General features: G+C 46.4%; 1 protein-coding gene across 3 annotated transcripts in view; it reads right to left on the minus strand.

Moving 5' to 3' along the window:
• Positions 1 to 1,652: 1,652 nt before the first annotated feature.
• Positions 1,653 to 22,988, minus strand: part of CHMP4A (charged multivesicular body protein 4A) — a 51,909-nt gene continuing 30,573 nt past the window's right edge. The window contains exons 6-7 of one of the 3 annotated variants that reach the window (XM_078644931.1): positions 10,055 to 10,147; positions 1,653 to 3,834 (exon numbers count right to left, since the gene is read on the minus strand). In XM_078644931.1, coding sequence (XP_078501057.1) covers positions 3,773 to 3,834; positions 10,055 to 10,147 — 155 coding nt within the window. In that variant the 3' untranslated portion in view covers positions 1,653 to 3,772. Of the gene's footprint in view, positions 3,835 to 10,054; positions 10,151 to 22,988 lie in introns of all 3 variants that reach the window. The other 2 variants (XM_078644930.1, XM_078644932.1) reach the window with 2 other exon arrangements.

Consider the following 22,988-nt stretch of genomic DNA (forward strand, 5'->3'; position numbering starts at 1 on the left):
ACATGTATTCTACTCTAAAACTGGGCTTCACTAATTTAATGAAGGCTTCAAAAAGAACTGTGGATTTCTTGTGTGTGCATCCTTTGGGGAAAAGAGTGCCAACGGCCCACTTCAAAAATATAAATGTATCCCTGACAGTCTCTAGCACGAGTCGATTGTCTGCCCAAAATGAATGATCTCCAGGTAAGTTGTGGAAGATGACTGGGGCACAGCATGTCTATTCGTTCCACTCAAACAAGTAAGTTGGCACATAGCCATGTTCGTCTGATGGTTAAGAAGGCTCTAACTAGCTGTGTTCTTAAGAAATCTTGTAAAAACATATCGGGGTACACTGAACAAAATAATTCTAGGCATTCCAGCCATAAGTAGTCAGCCCATTGTGAGAGAACCTGGCATACTGCTAAAGACTGGCCTTCAACACCATCGCTGATTATTCCATGTGACTTTCTCTAGTGTTTTGAGAGTTTCTCCGATTGGTGTAGTTGAAGTCAAAATCCATGTGTTACTATGAATAAATATGGAGACAAAAGCTAACATCCAGAGGGAACAAAGGCAGCTCTTGATGTAGTAGCACGTGATATGAAGAGAACTGCACATTTTGAGGCTGCAAATGCTCATAGCAAAATAACATTGGGTGTGAGGGATGGAGACAGTCTATTCCTGTGTAGGACATTAGGACATATACAAGACAGCAGGTGGACTCAAAGGATATATCCTTCCAGTGAGGGAGAAGGGGTGGTTTAGGCCTGAGAGAGAGATGGAATACCATCTTCAGTGCTGTCTAGTATGTAGTTTGGGGGCTGAGAAGAGGGGTAAAAAAGTCCTTTTGTCAGAGCCAGAGAGCTTTGGGCATATGTGAGAGGGAAGGAGACAGCCACTTCCAATGAGTGAACGTGGCAGCTGTAGTCACGCGAGGAGGTGCAGGCAAATTATTCTGGTGCAAACTAGTGTGAAGTCTAGTCAAGGGAAGAGTAAGACAGCGCCTTCCGGTGACCCCCTCAGACCTCAAGAAAACTGGACGCTACACCCTCCGGTGTGGGGCTATGGCGAGTGGACCTTAAAGAGTGGACAAAGATATTTTGAAGGCAGGGATGCAGAGTGTACCCTGCAGCCCGACAGGACTGGGAACAGAAACCAGCCCTGGCAATTCAGAAGAGTTGGGGTGAGTGCTACTGAAGCCCCGGAGCTCCATCCCCGGGGGAGTGGATGCTACTGAGAAGGGGGCGGGGGGGAGCGCAAGGGTTATTGTCAAGCACCTCTGCAGCTTTTGTTACAGGGGGACGATATTGTCATTTCTGCTGCAAAACCAGCCCTCACCCATACAGCCACCGGAAAGGTGCCCAGGGCCCGCTACGGCCAGTCTGGCCCTGCCTTCCAGTGTGGGATTATGGTGCTATGGGCAAGAGAAACACCTTTGAGGTTTGGAAAAATAGAGGAAAGCACCGAGGACACTAACACTTTTGTACCAAAAAGTGATTCTCTGGAGTAAAAGGGATGGTTAATATCCAGAGCCCTTCCCATGTGGACCATTAGCAAATTGTTATGATGCTGGAACAAGAGGGTGAAAGGACAGTAAGTAACAGCCCCTCGCAAGCAGGATCCGAGCTCTGGCGCAAGATTCTCCCAAGTGAACAAGACAATAACAATTTGAGAAACGTACAACTTCACATTTTATTGAAAACTAATTCCAAGCAGGTTTGAAATGTGATCTACAACAGCACAAAAGAACTGAGCCACACCCTCGGCTCTGTGGGGGGGAGGGGGGATGGAGATGGCAGAGGGGAAAATAGGTTAGAGGAAGGAGGAGAGGGTAAAAGGAATGAAAAGAGTATGACAGGGCAGAAGAGGTGAAATGAACAGCAGAAGATAAAAGAAAGCAGGGGAACCGAAAGGGCGCTAAAAAAAAAGAAAATACAATTAAGGAGATAAAGTAGAAAGGAAATGCCATGATGCGAAGGAAATGGTGTAGGAGCAATTGTGGCAGAAAGAGGGGGAATTATGACAGGCGGTAAAACTATTGGAGAAAGGAAAGGTAGTAGAGTTAAAAACAAAGAAAATCAAATAAGGGAAAGAAAGTGAGGAAGGACAATAGGAGAAGACCAGCTTTTCTGAAAACTGTTGTGGCTGCTTGTGAAAAGGCACAATGGAGACATTAAAAAAACACATCATCTACAGAACAGGACTGATGAGACAAGAAGGAAAGATGGTATAAGTACAGAAACAAAATGCATAAATGGATAGAAGGCTGAGAAAAAGAAGAGGCAATGAGTGAAGACGAAACATGGAGGAATGAGAATAGACAGGCGAATGAGGTGGAGTGGTATGCGTGAGACAGAGAGAAAGAGAGAAAGAGAGGAATCCTATCTAGACTCTCTGTGGGTGCACACACAGCTTCCTTGATGCCAGATTCCACTGAAACACCCTTCCTAGTCTTTGAAGTTCCAAAAATAAGTGTGATCAGAGACATGTCCTCCTGGGAGAGAGAGAAGGTGCAGTGGAGAGGAAGTGGAAGATAGAGTGCCAAACCAGGCACAGCTGCAGATCCTGCACCATTTGACATCCAGGTCAGTGAAATCTGGTATAGGCAATGTATCCCAGGCCCTGCTTTATGACAGACAGCATGGTTAGTCACCTCTCGACAAAGCAAGAGACCAGTGTGAGAAATTTGTGGAGAGTTAGGGACCTTTAATATGTTAGTACCTCTGGCATGTTCCTATGTCTACTATGAAATTAAGTACGTACACCCAGTCAATCCTCTGGAATGTCTCCTCAAATGAATGCTCATAGTTTGCTCACTGCATCTCTCATTACTTTCCAACCATGGAATCTTCCTCTTTGTAATTAGATCTCCATATGCTCCCATACAGTCTTCTCTCTAACTATTCCCCCCCCCCCCTTCCTAATAGTCACACCTTTCCTCCGCATGTTCTACAAATGGATTTTCCTTCCGGGGAGCACTTACCCCCCCAAATCTCCACATCATCCCCCTTCCATAAGCTGTAACTGTGAAATCACTGTTTGGCTTTCAAGAAGCACGGCTCATTGGATTTCTTCGCTTGTCCTCCACAGAATCTTTGCTTGGACCCACTCTTCCATTTCTTTTATCCAAGGAATCTTCCTCAACCCTAGATACCTCCCTCCTGTAATCTCCCACCTCGCGGCATCTTACTTTTCCTTTAACCCCCATTTCCCATTGTGGAACCTTTGCTCATCCTTGGAAAGTCTCCTAAACTTACTAATATTGGCCTCTGACTTCCTGAATTTCTCCTCATTAAATCTTCATTCTTGGCATCAGATTCCTCCTCCCAGTAAGTTAGCCTTTGAAATTTTCTTTGGTGCATTTGCCCTCTCCCAATCCAGAATTTGTTTTTGGGGGGTGGGGGGGAATTCCCCTAATTTTACCGACTAAATGTTCCTTCCGGACACTCCAGCACCACTTCTTGGCACATCTTCTTACTTTTCCCTTCTCCTTTTGCATTTCAAAAACCATTAAAAATTCCTCTGGAACTTTCAACCCTCACTCTACTCTACTCTGGAATCTTCCTGCACCGTCCACATTCCTCCTCTATCTCACCAGTTTATCCACATAGGTTTCTCAGATATAAAATTTATTTTCTATAAAGTCTATGTCTTATGTACAGAGTTTACAGTCTGCGTGAGCAGTGAAGGTTCTCAGTCTGTAGCTATCCTTCCGAGGGTCAGACTGGATAGTCCCGCTTGTTCTGGTCATGCCGCACTGTGGTCAAAGCGGGTGGTCTCACTTGCATTTTAATCAGGATGCCCAAGCCTCCAGCTCTCGCAAGTCGTCATCCTCATCCTCCTCGACTTTTGATGCTGTGAATTAAAATAAATAATTATTATACCATTTTAGTCAACAAAGTGACAAATAACAGTCATTTTCTCAATGGGCTCCGGTTGCTGCAACTAAGGAAAATAGCCTATGCTCACATTGGGGAGCAGCTATCCCATTCATTTGGTTTGTTCAAAAGGGTGGTGGGCCTTGAAAGGGGAAGTGAGTGAGTAAGCGTGTGCGTTTCAACCAAATCACGCCCTACAATATATAAACCCATAAGTGCACTCATTAACAAACACACAGCACACGTGAACCTGTCATTAATCTCACATTACACCAGAGACACAGATTGAGATAAAATAACTTACCAAAGGCTTAAGCTTAGAAAGCCCACTAGAAACTCCAAGGAGAGAGGCAAGATGGCCGATTGAGTTGTGTGTGGACTGCTCTCCCTGTGGTCTCCTTACCCGTGGTTAGTTTTTGCTCTCAGCGTGTGCACAAAGTCCTGAAATCACGCATATGTGGCTGGGATGCTCTGGCGATTGCTGGGTGGCCTCGGTTGCTGTGAATGCCGGCTTCAGCTCCAGTGTAGTGGAGCGGTCCTCGCTCGGCGAAGCGGAGCTGTTCTCGGAGCCGCGATTACCTGGCGGCACCGTTCTCGTATTGCAGCAAGCGAAAGCGGCAGACTACGTGGAGTGAGCAGTGCTTTGACCCGGAGCAGCTGTGCAGAGTCGGATTGTGGGCGTGAGTTCTGGGATAGAGCTTTGGAGAAATCGTCCCCAAGTGGGAGCAGCACAAGAGGGGGAATGGCTCCGAAGGGGAGCACAAGAGGAGCAAAGACCCGTGGAACCCATGCAATTACCGCGGCCATTGACGCTCCTAATATGGGGGTAGATACAACTACTCAGGCTCCCCCGCAAACAGCTAATGGAGCTCGTGGAACTAGTGGTGAAAATGCAGAGCCGACAATGGATAAAGGTGCAGATTCTCGTAGCCTGCCGGCAGAAGAGGCTCCAGTGAAAGTGCATGGTGCTAGAAATCGTCAGCAAGGCACCCCTCTCAAAGGGAGAAAATGGTGCCAGCAATATTAAAAAAAAAAAAATCCAACAGTCAAAGGCAAGCCGGTGAATCAGTCGCCACAGTCTTCATCGGGAGAGGTATATGACAGTAATGTGAAATGTCCAGGGGCTGTACCAAATGTAGCAAGGCCTGAAACAGACTCAGAAAAACTTTATGATCAGGTTCAGGCGAGTGGTAAATCTGCCATACCTAGCCTGGGTGGGAGGCCTGCTGTAATGCCAGTTGTAACGCCCATGGCGGGGGTATTAAATGATGGAGAAGCCCTAATATGCACAATCAATACAGAAAGTATAGAGGGTAGTGGGAATTTTCTGACGGACGGGACGAACGATGCTGAATCTGCTGGGTCCGGAGGGAAGTTTTACTCCACGTCAGACCTATCAAATATATCAAAAATGACAACAATAATTTGAGTGAACCCGGTGAATGGGGGATGAAACGGAGTTACATCCGGATGATGATGATGATTAACTCTCCCTGGTGCACTCTATGAATCAAGAGACCGTCAGGAAGGTACAAGAGCCCAGCAACGCTTTGCTTCAAGAAACTATGTCTATTGTTGTTCAGCTCACTTTAGATGGGTCACCGTCTTCTATGTCGCAGCTTGATCAGGTGGAAAATAACGCTAGTATGCCTGAGGAGCTGGATGGGGAAGTGACTTTGAACACTATCTATAGGGTGATTATGGCCCATCGTGATGAGACGAGAGCTGAAGGTCTTCGTACGCAGGGGGTGGTCCGCAAACTCCAAAATACAGTGCGCCGCATAGCAAAATCATGTGCGGAAATAACAACGTGAACTGTGGAGGCAGAAGAGCGGATTTCGGGGGTGGAAGACTTACTGGCACAGCAGCACTCAACTATATCAACATTACAAAAAACCAAAGAGGACATAGATTGGAAGTTGACTGATCTTGAAAATAGATCAAGAAGGAACAATCTCCGCATCTTGGGAGTTCCCGAGAATAAGGAAGGGTAAGATGTCAGACTGTTCTTGAAATGTTTAAAGAGGCCTTCCCGGATTTGAAGGGGTGGTCGTGGGAAACGGAGATTATTAGAGCGCACCGGTTCCATTTACACAGCGTGTGAGAAAGGGAGGGCCTGGGGGGCACACAGTAGATCGCCTGCGGGAAATTGTAATCTGCCTCAATAATTATCTGCTGCGAGAAGCTCTCTATGATCTGGCCAGGCCAGATAAGCGTCGGTCTGGCAAGGGGTGCGATTTTTTTGTGCGCCCCGATTTTTTCCAGGCCACAGTCCAACAAAGGTGGAGATTGGGGCAGCTGATAACTGCCTTTCAGGCTAAATGCAGCAAGGCTTTTCTTTTAAATTCCGCCAAGTTGAAAGTCATTCACAAAGAAAAAACTGGGTACTTTACATCAGAGAATATGGCACAGGATTTTTTTTAAAACAATCTGAAAAGAATATGAATTCGATTGTATATGTTTTTTTGGCTAGGAGGGTTGTCTACAGGGGTGGATTTCAAATCAGTGCAATTGTTGTGATATTAGCAGTGTACATGATTACACGTGATTCAGTGAATACACTGCGGTACAAATATGAATAGCTTTTTTTGTTGTTCTACAGTTAAGTACTTTGTTTCAGATGTGCCATGAAAAGGGGGCAAAAAAAAAAAAAGATGTTATGGTGGCTGGAACGCGGGTGGAGTCTACGGGGAGGGGGCAGTTCACAAATACTCTCCATCATGGAGGACATGGCCTTATTCCTACAAGTGGGTGGAGGAGGGGGGGGGGAGAGGTGGAAGGTGGGGGGGGGGTCCTGGTGGGGGGAGGGTGGGGCAGTGGGAAAAAATCCATGAGGACACACTCTTGCGGTGCGCAAAAAAATGAGTTTCTGGCACATATGCAACAAAGCTCAACATATACAGATGGGGGGTAGAGGTATTCGGCTTGGTTCCCTGAATGTTAGGGGCTTGAACCATCTTGACAAAAGACAGCGGGTGGCGATTGAGTTGCAAGTACTCAAATTGCGACTGGATATGCATTCAGGAAACCCACATATCTTGGGCCAAAAGGAAGTTACTTTCGGAGTTGGGGTATACGGTACTGGTTAGCACTGAGCAATCCATCATATCACGGGGTGTTGCAATCTTAGCAAAAAATATATTCATAGTACGGGCAGATCATTCGCTGATAAACAAGGGAGGTGGGCCATAGTTTAATGTATTAGCGGGCCGCAGAAATGTACAATATGCTCTAGCTACGGCTCAAATTTTGATGAAGCTTGGATCCTTCAATGGCTTAATGTAGAATTGGCCTTATGGCCCACCCCATTGATTGTTTATGGGGATTTGAACATCCACCTTGGATGCTTGGGCTCATCTGAGGGGTGATGAACCTTGGTACACCTTTTATTCTTGTCCCCATCAGAAGCTTGTAAGGCTGGATTATTTTCTTATTCCGAAACATTTACTACTGAATGCTGGCATACAGGTATACCCACGGGTAACTTCAGATCACGGCCCCCTTGTGCTAACCTTAGCATTACCCCGGACCCCATTAGCACCACAAGGCTTTTCTTTTGATAGGAAACTATTGCTAGATCACAAATTTGTCATGTATATGAGGGAGTGGATCGAACACTTTTTTCGGATCAATAGTGGTAGCACAGGGACAGGGTGTGTTTGGGATACAAAAACAATTGTGGATCACACTACAGGAACTTTACTCAGCCCTGGTGGTGGCAGAAGAAAAGCTGAGGCTGGGAATACAAGGTGGTTCTGATATCACTGACCTTTCTTCTGAAGTGGCTAAGTGCAAGGCTAAAATCAATCTCCATTGGAGCAAAGAGCTAGCAAAAAAATATTTAATTAAAAAACAACTGAACTATGAATATGGGGAGGCCAGTGGATGCTGTCTTGCACAGAAACTCAGATCAAAAGAGGCCTCCCAGAGAATTAGGTCAATGGTTAATTCACGGGGGATAGCAGTTGAATCGGAGGCTGAGATCCTTGAGGTGTTCCACGATTTTTATGAGGTACTTTATACCGGGAAGAATATGATTCACAAATGGGGGACCCCCGATCCAGCGGTTCTGCGATAACAACTTGGGGGGGTTGGAGGCTAAGATGTTGGAGGCTCCTATTACATTAGAAGAGCTAGAGAGAGCAGTAAATGAACTTGCATCCGGTAAAGCGGCAGGACTGGACAAACTCCCGCTAGAAATTTATAAAACCTTTTTTGGAGTTTTGAAATACGACATGTTGGCCACATTTTCATTGGGTCAGATAGGTGCGTCCACGGCATCTTGGGATAAAGCCAGTATTGTTGTATTAAAAAAAATAAAAAGACAAGCCTCCGGAACATCCGGCTTCATACCGCCCAATCTCTCTATTGAATGTAGATGGGAAGATTTATTCAAAAATCCTGGCGAACCGTTTGTCGAAAGTTATAACACCGCTTGTATCAAATCGTCAACATGGATTTATCCCCAAGCGGGGGACAACGAACCATGTTAACAGAGTTATAACATTGTTGGATAATGCTAATTGCAATGGGGATGCGTTTAGCCTTATTATATTAGACGCCGAGAAGGCTTTCGACCGGGTCTCATGGGGATTTTTATGGGCGGTGATGCGCCGGCGGGGGGGGGGCTTCGGCAACGGTTTCTTTCTGCCTTGCAAACATTATAACGTCAACCTATTGCCAGAATCTGTGTAATGGGCCTAGAATCCAAGCCTGTGAAAATCACAGGTGGGACAAGACAGGGATGTCCCGGCTCTCCCCTGTTATTCTCCCTATATATTGACCCGTTCCCAAAAATGATAGAATACACTCCTAAGATCGAATCGGTAATAGTGAGGCAAGATCAATATCGTGTTTTTGCATATGCAGATGATGTTGCCGTAGTTACACCTAATCAATCAACTGCTATGCCTGAAATAGAATCACTTGCGGCACAATATCGGGCTGCGTCAGGGTATAAATTAAATGCAGCCAAGACACACATTCTCTGCGCTAATATAGTGGCATTCGAGGATCAAAGGGCTTTGAATGAGATGATTTATCTTGGGATTATGATTCGGGTATGCCTAAGTGCATTAGTAGAGGCCAATTGGACAAGATTGTTGGGGGCTGCACGCAAACAACTGGATCGATGCGAATGCTTATATCTCTCGATGGTGGGTAGATGTAATATTCTTAAAATGCTAATTCTACCAAAAATACTATACTTCTTTCGGGCCGTGCCCTTGGATATCTCCAGAGTCAACCTTGCTTTGTTACAATCTTTATGTACGAGGTTCCTATGGGCTCACGGTAAATCACGGAGAGCCATGCGGTATATGATCTTGCCGCGGCTGCAAGGGAGTTGGGCTGTTCCCGATTTTACGCTGTATTATTATGCATGTATGCTGCAACATATGAATATATTACTTACTGGGACAGAACCGACCTGTGTGGCTGAATCCCCTTCTATCTACCAAATGTTGTTGGGTAGTGAAGCTAAAAATCGACTTTATTAACCTTGACAGGAGCTATTATAAGAACACTAGATTTAAAGTTCTTAATGCTGCTTATAAGGTCTGGTCTGCCGTCAGGAAGAAGTTTAAGATGGAAAGGGTATCTTGGTACACTCCCCTTACTGCAACTTCTCTTCTCCCATCGGTATTTTGGGACCGGGTGGTAGATAATTGGCGAGCTAGAGGTGTTCGTTCTGTCGGCGATTTATTTTGTAATCAGGGATTTAAATCTTTTGATATGTTAAGGGAGCTTTTTCAACTTTTCCGGCTTGATTTCTTCAAATATTTACAAATTTGTGACTATTTGCTTAAAACACGTTGGGAATTCCATGCGAACCCTCTTATTGAGGCAGTGCGGAAAAATTCACGGATTGGTGTTTTATATACTCTTTTGCTTGATACTTGTGGAAATGATCTCGAGGCCCAAAATTAATGGGATACTAGACTGGGGTGTTATGGTACGCGGCTAGAAACTTCAATTGAATTAGCTGGGAGACTTTTTGTCAGCAAATTTTGTTACCCAACATTATAAGACAGTTTTTGACCTATACTATACCCGAGCCAAAATATCTAAATGGGGGAGGACCTAATGCAGGCAAGTGTTTTCGTTGTGGATGTGATGCTGCTGATGTGGCACATGTTTTTTATATAGAAACAAAGGTGCCCGTGAGCATTCAAGAAGGCACACAACAGCGCTCTCACCATTCTGGCATTGGAATGCAGCTTGTCTTAATGTTCCGATATTCAGTACTTTGTGCCGACGCGTTTCGAGGTTCCATTCCTCTTCTTCCAGGGCTGCTGAATAAACATGTCATCATTAGCTCACATTGCAGCTTCTTTTATTTCCATTCTTAGCCTTAGTGGGTTGTGCTTAGTGCAATGTTCTTTCTGGTGCATTATGGGATGTATAGTCCCTCATGTGAGCATAATTATTTCCCTTCGTAGGTTGATGCATATTGACAAATTTAAAAGCATTTTACTGTCCTTGGTAGGTTACAGAGCATTTAAAGACGGGCTCAATGTGCATCTGGAGCGCTGTGCTGCATGGTGTGACGAAGTTTCACTCCACAGCCTCTCTTTTTTATCGATGGTGCTCCTCTCCACGGCTGGGCTGCCGTGTCAGTATTTATATGTAGGCATTTAAGTTCTTTGTTTGGACACATAGAAAGGTTTCTAGCAGAGATTATGGGCGGGCCTGTACAATGATCTCCTGCCCAGGTATTGATAGGGGTTGCGGGGGGATCAGTAACCAATCACCTAGCCTGTAAGTCTCGATATTTGATTTTTTTTAGCTACAGCTGTGGCTAGACTTTGTATTGCTTCAATATGGCTGCAAAAGGATGCTCCTTCTTTCGAACTGTGGCGAGCCAGATTCCAGTCAATATTTAATATTGAGTATAGTCTGTATGCTGTGAAAGGCAGGCGGAAAATAAAACTGGAACAAGAGATTTGGGGACCAGTTAGGGCCTATATGGATGTATAATTTGTGCCGAATTTATTCTCACTGTTGGCCTGGACGGCTACCTGTATGATAGGTGTATTTTCTTTGTACTGGTAAAATGCTTTCATTGTCATTGTTATGATTTTATGGGTATTATGTTCAAATGTAGTACACTAAGAATATGTGCCATGATTTTTCTGTATCTTATTCTTATTTGTTTTTTGTTTGTGTGTTGCGGTATAATATGTGCCTTGTTATGTGTCTTCATGGATCTTCAATAAAAAGTTTTTAACCCCTTCTGCGCTCATGACAAGGTCAGCTCGTCATGGGCGTAACCTGCGCTACGCGGATGACGAGCTGACCTTGTCACGTAACGCGGGATTTCCAAAATCGCAACGCGCAGCGGGAAAACCGCTAGCCCGCATGCCGTTAAAAAAAGATCTAAAACACTGGGACCCACAAAAATCTCAAATCAAAATATACCAATACTAGCCATATTTTATTTAGACAAATTCCTCGTATGAATAGACAACGTGTGCACGAATTCAAAATTCCAGTTCTCATTTCTATGGAAAATCTGCTTGTTCTGGAAGCTGACCACGACACAAATGTACCAAGAGCCCTGCTAATGGCTCGTTTGGACTTCTGTGCTGTTATCTACGCCAGAATGCCCAATAAAACGGACTCCTACAGGTACTTAATCAGGCCGGCAGATTCAGCCTCTACCTCCTACGGCCCTGTGTACTATTTGCAAACCGTACGGAATAAAACTCTGACCACCTCCAGAAACTGACATCCTAATACATGCTAGCCAGAAATCGTAGATAAATATACTCCCAACTAATCATCAAGGACCGTCAAGAGGCAGAAACATCAGTGGACTGGGGTTGAAAGACGAGGCTGGCTCTCCAGGAGTCCAAGGTACAACAATCTGCAGACCTCTTAGTTCAACACAGAGCACTTATTGTTTTAGAAAAGCACAGTGGTAGCCAGGAACTAGGAGCCCTGGCTGTAGCTTGGCAGAAAGACCATCAGAGAACCATTAAAAGCAAGAATTTAGTGTAGACAAGAAGCTGCACAGACAAAGGAGAGCAAACAATAAGCAGTAGAGAAATGTTACCTCATCTGCCAATTAAAGAGAGGAAGAGTTGAGAGAGCAGAGGAGAGAGGAGTTGGCCTAACGGCTAAGGCGCTCGACCTCGGATCTGGGGATCTGGGTTCGAGTCTCGGTAACGACGCCAAAACCTCCTGTGATTCTGGGCAAATCACTTAATCTCCCCGTGCCTAAAAAACATGAAAGTGTGTGTCCTCATGTAAAAAAAATTTGTTTTAAAAATACGTAACTTGTGCTATGTAAAGCGCTCTGATTCGGTTCGGGTCTAGTTCGCGCTATATAAAACTCTACAAAAAAAAAAAACCCCAGCAAGACGGACCTACACAAAATCAAGATTCAGTCAATAAAAGGCAATATCAAGCTAGACTTGCAGTGAGCCAATCACTGAAATTTAGGATGGAATACTACGTGCTCCAAGGTCGAACTGGAACACAAATACAGGACAGCATGCCAAGCAAACGCCAATTCACACAGACTAAATATTTCTGATAGGTGTCATCAGTCGTCACACCTTTTCTAATGACTTTATGCAGACATGGAAGGATTCTGAAAAAAGCGGGCATAAAAAATAGAGTCTATTTTATTGTTAAGTAAAAGAACAACATCAGCACCATAGCTGAATTTGTTCGCATGAGTGCCCTATTTCACATGAAAACTTTTTGGTTCATGTAAACAGGCCTTTATCCCACTAACCCACCTGCAGAAGCTGCCTTCCACGAGAGGTGTGGTCAAGATGCCTCAAGAATATATTTTAAAAATAAAAGAAAACGGGCATTGGAGTTCAACAACCTTGTATGAACGATCATACAATTCCATAGGGGAGGTGGTCTGATTAGAGGCCAGGCATTAGCATTGCTATTTTTTTTTTTTTAACATTAGTTGGGTCTTTCCTGAACATATTTAAGGAATGCAGATGTCCAAGATCATCTGAGAAATTCACATTTCATGTACCTTACAGTTTACATTTGGTAACCAGAACCACACTATTGCTTTATTACATACTTTGGTGTTGAGATCGATTATAATCTTTGGGTCTAATAAGCTCTCCCATTTATGAGCTGTTTTTCACCGAGGTAAGACATTCTATTCTCAACGCCCTCCAAAAATCCTTTATCACTGGAACTGAGAAAAAAGCAAATCTGGGTAGGATTCCTTTTGTAAGCTTTAACTACATCAAGGTGTTCAATTATGGAAGGGAACATCAAACTTTGCCAAATGAAGAAGTTATAGCGGAAAAAACTTCTCCTTGACATTTGGTAGGATGGATGTTTGCTTGAACACATTAGATGCATATCTCTCCAAGCCCATGCGATCTTGTGGCAGTGGAGAATTTGCTCTTGTAGCCTGGAGAGGATATCTCGTCTGCACTACAGCTCTTCTGAAATCTCTCCAACTTGTGATGGTGATATGGGACGCACCATATCATAACTACTCCGGTCAACAAGAATCATCCTGGTATTGGTGTGCTTGAGTTTGTGTTGGTAATGACAGAATAAACCGAAGTGCTTGAAAAAAAAGTATAGAAATGCAATTTACAAGTTTTTCAAAGGGGCAATAAATGCACATAGTCCCTAGTTTGTTATTTTTTTAGGCGAAGTTTGGGCATTTCAAATTGCTTAGGTGGCGAATATGTGTATTTGTGGACAACCCCAGACACAAAATACATTGTGTAGAACCTCGTTTAAGCCACTTGTGTGATTTTTAGATCTAGACAGGAGGCTAGCATTACACATAACCTACTGTTTACCACTTATTAGAAGCATTAAAAGCTTCAAATAGAACAACATGAAGTCATAGAACAATAGAACATCTATGGAGTACATACATCGCCAATATTCCCACCTCATCCTCTGGTTTGCTGCTTATGAGCAGAGGAGTATATTTTTAAAGCCAATTAAATATGAATGCAGTAGAGTGTGATTTATAAAGGTATTTGTAAAAAGATTTATGTTGGTATTGATGGTTAGTATGTATGCGTGTATGTACGAATGTATGTATGTTTAAGAACTCGATTGTTTTTTTTAGTTAAGTTAGGTATTCTGGTATAATAGGTTTAATGGCAAAACGGGTGTGGCCTAGTCTTATTAAATATGAGGTGTTCAGTAATAGCGGGGAGAAAATGTGAATTTTTAAGAAGGGAGTTTCAAACTAAAGCAAATTTAAACTTGGGCCCATCGTAATTTGCAGGGGCTCGGGCCGAGAAAGTAAAGGCTCCAGCGCATGAGGGCTTGTCGCACAGACCGCTAGAAGAAATGGGTCCAGCTGTGTGAGAGCTGCTCGCGCCAGGAGCTCGAGGAAACTGCGCCAGCGGGTGAGAGCGGCTCATACTGAGCCTTGAAGGAGACAGTATTGGTGACGTATGCGGCAAAGGCTGATTTTTAAAGCGTATTGTGCACATTACGTAAGAATCTACAGACGCTCTTGTTTTTACCGAAGGCAATAGGCCTTGTTAGGCATTCATCTGGAAGTGTAATGATGCCTGTATGGCAATGTGTCCCTGATCAGCATCGGCTGACTTAACAGCTGATGGTTGCCGATTGGTGCGCAGAAAGAGACAGAAAACAGTAAATTTTGACACAAGTCAGTTTTGAATTCGAAAATAAATATATAAAAGAGGGTATATATTAAGGAAGTTGTGAGGTAAAATAAAGAATTTAGGAGATGGCAGAAGAATGTGATGTAACACCACAAGATGTGGAGAAGGAGGTGATTAGACAGTTAACTGACAAAGAAATAGGGAATGAGGTCCAGGAGACCGTTAAAAAATTAATGGAAACAGAGAAAAGGAAAAATTAAGCTGTAAAGGAAGAGGAATTTTGAACTTTCTCAGAGGAGGATGAGTCACATAATAGAGGTCCAGGAGGCAAATCTTACAAGAAACAAAAACACAGAGATGTCTCGGGACTGATGGAGAATAAGACAGGTGTATCCTGCAAGTCACTGATGGGTGTCCCAGGTGGTACAAAAGAAAGGCAGGTATAACCTGTGAAGGAAAGAGGCAAACAGCCTAAATGGACAGAATAGAATAAAAGTACAGAGTTTGATGAATATATCCTTAATTTGGAATACGAGGGACCAGAGGATTTTTCAGGCATGGATAGTACAATGATGTTAAAAAAAAAACAAGCATTGGAAATGCAATAGGTCTCGCAATAACGCGAGTCTGAACTATTAGCATTGTAAATGATAATGCCCTTTATTTTTGCGTTCTGGTTTTTGGAACATAAATAAAAGGCTTTGTCATTTACAAGGCCTATAGCTTAAATTTGCGTTAAAACGAGACCTATTGCATTGCAATGGTGGTGGTGCTGCTGAGTTTTCTCTGAATCTGCACCCTGAATCTGCACCCACAATCTGCACCCACAATCTGCGAGTGGGGTTGCGTGGGTGAGTGGGGTTGCGTGGGTGAGTGGGGTTGCGTGGGTGAGTGGGGTTGCGTGGGTGAGTGGGGTTGCGTGGGTGAGTGGGGTTGCGTGGGTGAGTGGGGTTGCGTGGGTGAGTGGGGTTGCGTGGGGCGTTGCGTGGGGCGTTGCGTGGGGCGTTGCGTGGGGCGTTGCGTGGGGCGTTGCGTGGGGCGTTGCGTGGGGCGTTGCGTGGGGCGTTGCGTGGGGCGTTGCGTGGGGCGTTGCGTGGGGCGTTGCGTGGGGCGTTGCGTGTGTGAGTGGCGTTGCGTGTGTGAGTGGCGTTGCGTGTGTGAGTGGCGTTGCGTGTGTGAGTGGCGTTGCGTGTGTGAGTGGCGTTGCGTGTGTGAGTGGCGTTGCGTGTGTGAGTGGCGTTGCGTGTGTGAGTGGCGTTGCGTGTGTGAGTGGCGTTGCGTGTGTGAGTGGCGTTGCGTGTGTGAGTGGCGTTGCGTGTGTGAGTGGCGTTGCGTGTGTGAGTGGCGTTGCGTGTGTGAGTGGCGTTGCGTGTGTGAGTGGCGTTGCGTGTGTGAGTGGCGTTGCGTGTGTGAGTGGCGTTGCGTGTGTGAGTGGCGTTGCGTGTGTGAGTGGCGATGCGTGTGTGAGTGGCGATGCGTGTGTGAGTGGCGATGCGTGTGTGAGTGGCGATGCGTGTGTGAGTGGCGATGTGTGTGTGAGTGGCGATGCGTGTGTGAGTGGCGATGCGTGTGTGAGTGGCGATGCGTGTGTGAGTGGCGATGCGTGTGTGAGTGGCGATGCGTGTGTGAGTGGCGATGCGTGTGTGAGTGGCGATGCGTGTGTGAGTGGCGATGCGTGTGTGAGTGGCGATGCGTGTGTGAGTGGCGTTGCGTGTGTGAGTGGCGTTGCGTGTGTGAGTGGCGTTGCGTGTGTGAGTGGCGTTGCGTGTGTGAGTGGCGTTGCGTGTGTGAGTGGCGTTGCGTGTGTGAGTGGCGTTGCGTGGGTAAGTTGTGTTGCGTGTGTGAGTGGTGTTGCTTGGGTGAGTGGCGTTGCGTGGATGAGTGGCGTTGCGTGGATGAGTGGGGTTGCGTGGATGAGTTGCGTTGCCTGTGTGAGTGGTGTTGCTTGGGTGAGTGGCGTTGCGTGGGTGAGTGTGGTGTTGCGTGGATGATAGTGGGCTTGCGTGGGTGTGAGTGGCGTTGCGTGCCTGTAAGTGTTGCTGTGTGGGTGAAAGTGGCACAGGGCCTTTGATGTGGCCTGGCGCAGGAGAAATGCTGCTGCTGCTAATTAAATACAAGAGTGGCCGGGAAGCGGCCGGGAAACACAAGTACGGCCGGCCACATAATTAGGGGAGGAGAAGCCGCACAGCACACGCTGGGAGAAGCCCTTTGATGTGCTGTGCGGCCGCGATGCGCGCTCTGTGCTGGGGGAGGGCCATTAGCCTGAACTCGCGGCAAGATCAAACGAAGGGTGGGAGGGACATTGAGGAACAGATGGCCATGAAAGTGTATGGGCCAAAAGCGCGTGCCTGTGGCCACGTGCACTCGAAGAAAACGCCACGAAAAAAAGCGGTGGTTTCACAATCAGTTCGAGCACTTGAATTCTCGCCATTTCCCATTCCTTCGGAATGGTAAAGGCGAGTCCTAAAAAGGAGGTGATACCTGCGTAGCTCAGAATGGTGGCCGTTAGGGCATGTTGCTAAATACATAAAATATTGGATAAGGCGTCCTTTGAAAAGGAATGAGTGAAATCTAATGAGATCTAAGTGTTCACAGCCAGTAATCAAGGTCAAAGAGCCTATGAAACCCACATTTAGATCCAGACCTCATAACTTAAAGAGAAAGGGCCTTGAGAAGTCGTTGAAACAATGTGGAGACAGACTTCTTGATGTTTTGCGGCCTGTTGCTAGGATCTTTGATATGGTAGAATCCTATTTAAATGGTACTGATATGGATATTCATTTGCGCTTTGGCTCCAGCCCCGCAGCTATCTATTTTATTAGCAACGCCAATGCGGGACTTCTAGCAGAAAGATGCAAAGCGGTCCTGCTTAGGATAAGTCCTAAACTAGGAGATTTCGCAAAAAAAGAAACTAGGGAAGGGTCCTAAGGACTTTTGTTTGGTGCTCGGTTGGTTTATTCGCTAGGTAAACATGTTCAAAATTTCACAGCCCTTGACAAGGAGCAGGTCTCTATGAGAAAAGTTTTCGGAGACTGCTATTTTCAGGAATTTTTAGAGGCAGCTCATATTCAGGAAGTTTTCATACTCAATTAGAAGGTACAGAACTAACTGTGGAAGAGCGCAAGGGATCCCAGGCAGGATCTCAAACAGGGCAAGACGAGTATGAAGACAGTAATTTGTTCTATCCAGAGAAAGCCAGGAGGGAGGTTGAAATGTTATCTCAAAGCATGGGAAAAGATAGCAAGAGATTCCAGGGTGCTGGAAACAGTAAAGGTGAAATGAGATCAATGCAATGTTGGAAAAAGGGGCAATGGTAAATGTGTATTGGAGGAACAAAAGGTTTTTTAAGTACTCTTTTTGTAGTGAAAAAAAGGACAAGGGATGGAGACCAGTAATAAATTCATGGGAGTGGAATTATTTTATGGTCTACACACACTTCAAGATGGAGAGGATCCATCTTTTGATAGTTTAGTGGACAAAGACGAGTTTGTTAATCTAGATTTATAGGACACTTATTTTTCAGTAACAATAGCACAAATAAGTCGGCAGTATCTTCAGTACGGATGGAAAGGTCAGTTCACTGATCTCCCTTTTGATCCATCGCCAGCACCATGGTGTTTTTCAAAGGTGTGGGGACCAGTAGCGAGTTACCTCAAAGGGGGAGTGCGATTATTTATCTGGACGACACATTGATTATGAATCAAGGTGCTGAGACACAGTTGCAGTTACCAGTCAGGAAAATTACTTTTCGATTCAGTCTATTTTTCCAGGACCTTTACATTACAGGGTTTTGCAAAGACTCAAGAAATCAGGTTTGAACATGGGTCGGTTGTATGGAGACAGAGTGAAGGTGACAGCAGAGGCGCAAGAGGAGTTGAACTGGTGAGTGGAAAATTTGCAGGATTGAAATGGCTGGGCAATTTTTGGAGCAACACCGGACTATGTGATGGATGCAAGCAATCTAGGATGGGGACCAAGACTGGATGCTCAGGAGACAGGAGGAAGATGAAGTATTTTGGAAAGGGAGGTACATATCAATTGTTTGGAAATGAAAGCCAGGTTATTAGCAATTCGCAGTTTCAGGAGTTATGGAGTTGGTTGTGGAGGATCCAATATTGATAGGCAGGAAAAGGGCTTTTGCGAGATGTGGCCAGAAGAGAACATCCTTTGGTGAATTACATTACTGCGGACTCTGTTGCTGACGGACTCAGCGCTCACCTCTACTCCTCGCGGAACCCGCTTCGCGGGTCCCGCAGCGCCATCCAGCCTTCCCTGCTCCTGACCTTGGAACTGTTTTTTGGGTGTGTGTTTGCGTGCGCAGGGCTGCGAGCGTGGGACCCGGACTCCATATCCCAGGAGTCCTGGTAACCCGAGCCGATTGCCACCTGGCCGCTCTCCCTGCTAGCCACGCCCCCACATCAGCGTGAAAAGACCCAGCTGGCAAACGGAGGTTGGGACATTACTGCGGACTCTGTTGCTGACGGACTCAGCGCTCACCTCTACTCCTCGCGGAACCCGCTTCGCGGGTCCCGCAGCGCCATCCAGCCTTCCCTGCTCCTGACCTTGGAACTGTTTTTTGGGTGTGTGTTTGCGTGCGCAGGGCTGTGAGCGTGGGACCCGGACTCCATATCCCAGGAGTCCTGGTAACCCGAGCCGATTGCCACCTGGCCGCTCTCCCTGCTAGCCACGCCCCCACATCAGCGTGAAAAGACCCAGCTGGCAAACGGAGGTTGGGACATTACTGCGGACTCTGTTGCTGACGGACTCAGCGCTCACCTCTACTCCTCGCGGAACCCGCTTCGCGGGTCCCGCAGCGCCATCCAGCCTTCCCTGCTCCTGACCTTGGAACTGTTTTTTGGGTGTGTGTTTGCGTGCGCAGGGCTGCGAGCGTGGGACCCGGACTCCATATCCCAGGAGTCCTGGTAACCCGAGCCGATTGCCACCTGGCCGCTCTCCCTGCTAGCCACGCCCCCACATCAGCGTGAAAAGACCCAGCTGGCAAACGGAGGTTGGGACATTACTGCGGACTCTGTTGCTGACGGACTCAGCGCTCACCTCTACTCCTCGCGGAACCCGCTTCGCGGGTCCCGCAGCGCCATCCAGCCTTCCCTGCTCCTGACCTTGGAACTGTTTTTTGGGTGTGTGTTTGCGTGCGCAGGGCTGCGAGCGTGGGACCCGGACTCCATATCCCAGGAGTCCTGGTAACCCGAGCCGATTGCCACCTGGCCGCTCTCCCTGCTAGCCACGCCCCCACATCAGCCTAGCAGCCTGCCCATAAATTACAAGCTTTACTCCCCGCGGCGCGGGAGCGCCCGGGAGAAGCCCGGGACAAGGGCGGGACCGTCTGTGGCCGTCAGGGGCCGAAGGAGGCCGGGCTGGGCCCACTCTCTTGGATTTTTTGGCTCGGGACTATTACTTTTTAGTTTATTTATTGACTCAGATCCCCCGGTAGAGTGGAACTCACTACGAAGACCATGCCATCCCCGGTAAGAGAGAGCACCCCATCGAAACCAGTTGTAGCCAAAAACCGGACTCTTGAAAAATACTTTACTCGGCAAGCAGGGGAGGGGGATAAAGAGTGTAACCTGTCTAGGCTAAGGGCTGAACGGAGACGCTCAATTGATAATATGAAAAACACCCTCCTGGGAGATCAAGTCCTTACTCCCAGGGAAGAGCTGTCTAGAATTGATGATGTCCCATTATTGTTGAGGGATTGTACTAATATCTCACCAGGGGCAGTTATAAGCTCAGCGCCAGGCAATAGCCCGAGTCCTATTAGGTCGAGAATTGATTTAGTGTCCCAACTTCCCCCGGCCCCTAAACCGAGGAAAGCCACATCTAAACCGTCTAACATTCAAGTAGTTTTTGGACCTCCCCCCAATAAGCGCAGGAGGAAAACTAAGGGTAACCAAGGGAAGAGCCAACCAAAGCTTTTACACTCGGACTTTGGCAAGTCCCTAAAAACCCCAATGCCGGTAGGAAAACCACCGGTGGTCTTAGACCCAAAACCCATTGTTAAGGATTCAGCTCCTGGCACGATAAAAGACACAGGAGCGGTTATTGCTAACATTCCCTTGTCTGTTGTCCCGCTTGGAAATGTAGAATTCCTGCTAAGGTCCCTGCTATTGCCGATCAGCGAAAGCATTAAAAAGATAGAGATCAGACTAACCATTTTGGAGGCGACATTAGGTAGTCTGAAAACTCAAGCTGGTCGACAGGGAGCGCAATCTGATCCCATTCTCCCTACCGCAGTGCCCCATTTGACGGCAAATAGTGTTGTTACTCCAGCCCCCTCACAAGCCGTGAATGTGGCTCCCTCACAACAACAACTCCTAAGACAAAAGCCTGTCACATTCAAACCTCCCCCTGCCAATATGCCCACCCATCCGCCAGGACCTGTTCCCCCGGCATTGCCGGTAGGTAATACTATCCCAACCCCATTAATGAAGCTCACCCTGAGACCACGCAGACCTAACTTACCCCCAGAGACTAACGCTTTTACGGTAGTCATGGCGGGTGTCCCCCCACTTGAGGAAGGGGAAAGGGAGGACTTTCGTGCCCTGAAAAGTAGGGTAATCAAGTGGTTAAATACAAACAGACCCCTTCCGACACATTTCAATAGTGAAATAATAATGGTAAGAAGGGTACCATGGGTGGGGAGAACACAAAAATCTATAAAAGGGGATTGTATATTAGTGAGTTTTAGGGATACAGGCACGGTGGAGTTTATATGTCAGGGAAAAAATAGCTCGAGGGAATCTACCATCCAGACCCTCCATGTGTCGTTCTTTTTCCCAATTAACCCGGGCCCATTTCAGCAACCCCAAACCCATGATACTTGGGAGAGGGTTGGGAGGAGGGGGAGACATCAGGCCTCACACCCCAGACCGATAGTCGGCCGACCGGAACAACCCTTTTATACTCATAACCAGTTCAACTGTTTGTATGGACTAGAGGGGGTCGACTGACATACAGATAATACCTCCCATGGCTGTTTTAAAAAGGGCGACCTAGCAGAAACATGGGAGGAGCTAAGTTTAAAGGCTGTACAAATTTCGGCGATTGGCATGGTGGATTTAATGTGTGTTGAATCGGAGGCAACAGTTAAAAACAACATAGGAGGGGTACCTGAAAAGGAAATTCAAGGGCAATTGTTGGAATTAAGATCAAGGGATCAGGAGGGAGTGGAACGGAGGGGAGCGGAGGTGAGACTTATCTCATGGAATATAGCTGGCATAGCGGGTAAATTTCACAACAAGGAATGGGCTGAGTACATTAGGAAATTTAATATTATATGTGTACAGGAGACATGGGCAGTGGAGAATAACTATCACTTGCAGGGTTACAAGTGTTTTTTTGTACCTGCGAGAAAGTCTAGTTCTGGGAGAGCTATGGGTGGCCTGTCTCTCTATGTAGATCTAGATCTTCCAGGCACTTGGTCCTTCCCAGATTGGTCCTCACACGGGATCCAGGCAGTTCGGTTTCATGGAAAGGGGCTACGGTTTTCTGTTTTTAATTTGTATAATACCGAGTCAGCAAATAACCTTACCCCGGTACTGACTGAACTCGAACAAAGGCTGGGACAAGAAATCGCATCTCAGAACAAGGGCCCATCCCATGGGTTGGTGGTGGCGGGGGATTTTAATTGCCATCTCTGTCCTGCATTAGTTAAAGTAAATACAGATTGGGAGCAATGCCCAATTCAGAAGGGGCCTCATTTTTCTCACTCACTTATTGGAGACACTCTTAGGTCACTCCGGCTGAAGTATGACCTAGAGCATACCATCAATATGATAGGCCCACAGCCGGACGGCACACTCCCACCAACTTTTAAAGGCAGGGGCTGTTCATCTATTATAGATTATATTTTGGTCTCGAGATCCCTGGTCAACAAAGTAATTAGCAGGGATAGATTGGAACAGCTTCAGTGATCATAACCCGCTTGTTTTAACGTTCATATACAGGGCGGGACGAGGACCTAATGTCCACCACTTGATAGGGGAGAGGGTCACTGACCAAGGCAGGAGACTGAAGTGGTCTAGAATAGACGGGGCAAAATTTTATAAAAACTTGAGCAACATGGGTCTCCGGGCCATAAATGACTGCTTGGATCTGGAAGTACAGGGCGCAAGATTATTAGAAAAGTTTGAGCACATTGCAAATCTGATAGATGGGCTATTGAGGACCAATGTGCCCATACGTAACCTGGTCAATCCCCGGTGGTTTGACCAGAATTGCTCTAAAGCACTGAGGGAATTGAAATGCTCTCTTAAGTTAAAACCACGGGACCCACAAAAAATCAGGGCAAGCAGAGATAAATATAGAAAAGAGACCAAAAGGAGGAAACTTGCTTTGCAGGCAGATGCCTGGGCAGATCTGAGAGAGGCTGGGGAAAGAAGGGACCTAGCGGGGTTCTGGAGAATCATTAATAATCCGACCTTTTTAGAAAATGATTCTCCAGAAATAGGGACCAATATCCTACCGGAGCAGTGGGTTACCCACTTTAGGAGTCTGTACAATCATGATTCAGGTAACTCTGTAGAAC

Source organism: Lissotriton helveticus, chromosome 5_1 (genome assembly GCF_964261635.1).
Source record: "Lissotriton helveticus chromosome 5_1, aLisHel1.1, whole genome shotgun sequence".
Classification (NCBI taxonomy): Eukaryota; Metazoa; Chordata; class Amphibia; order Caudata; family Salamandridae; genus Lissotriton; species Lissotriton helveticus.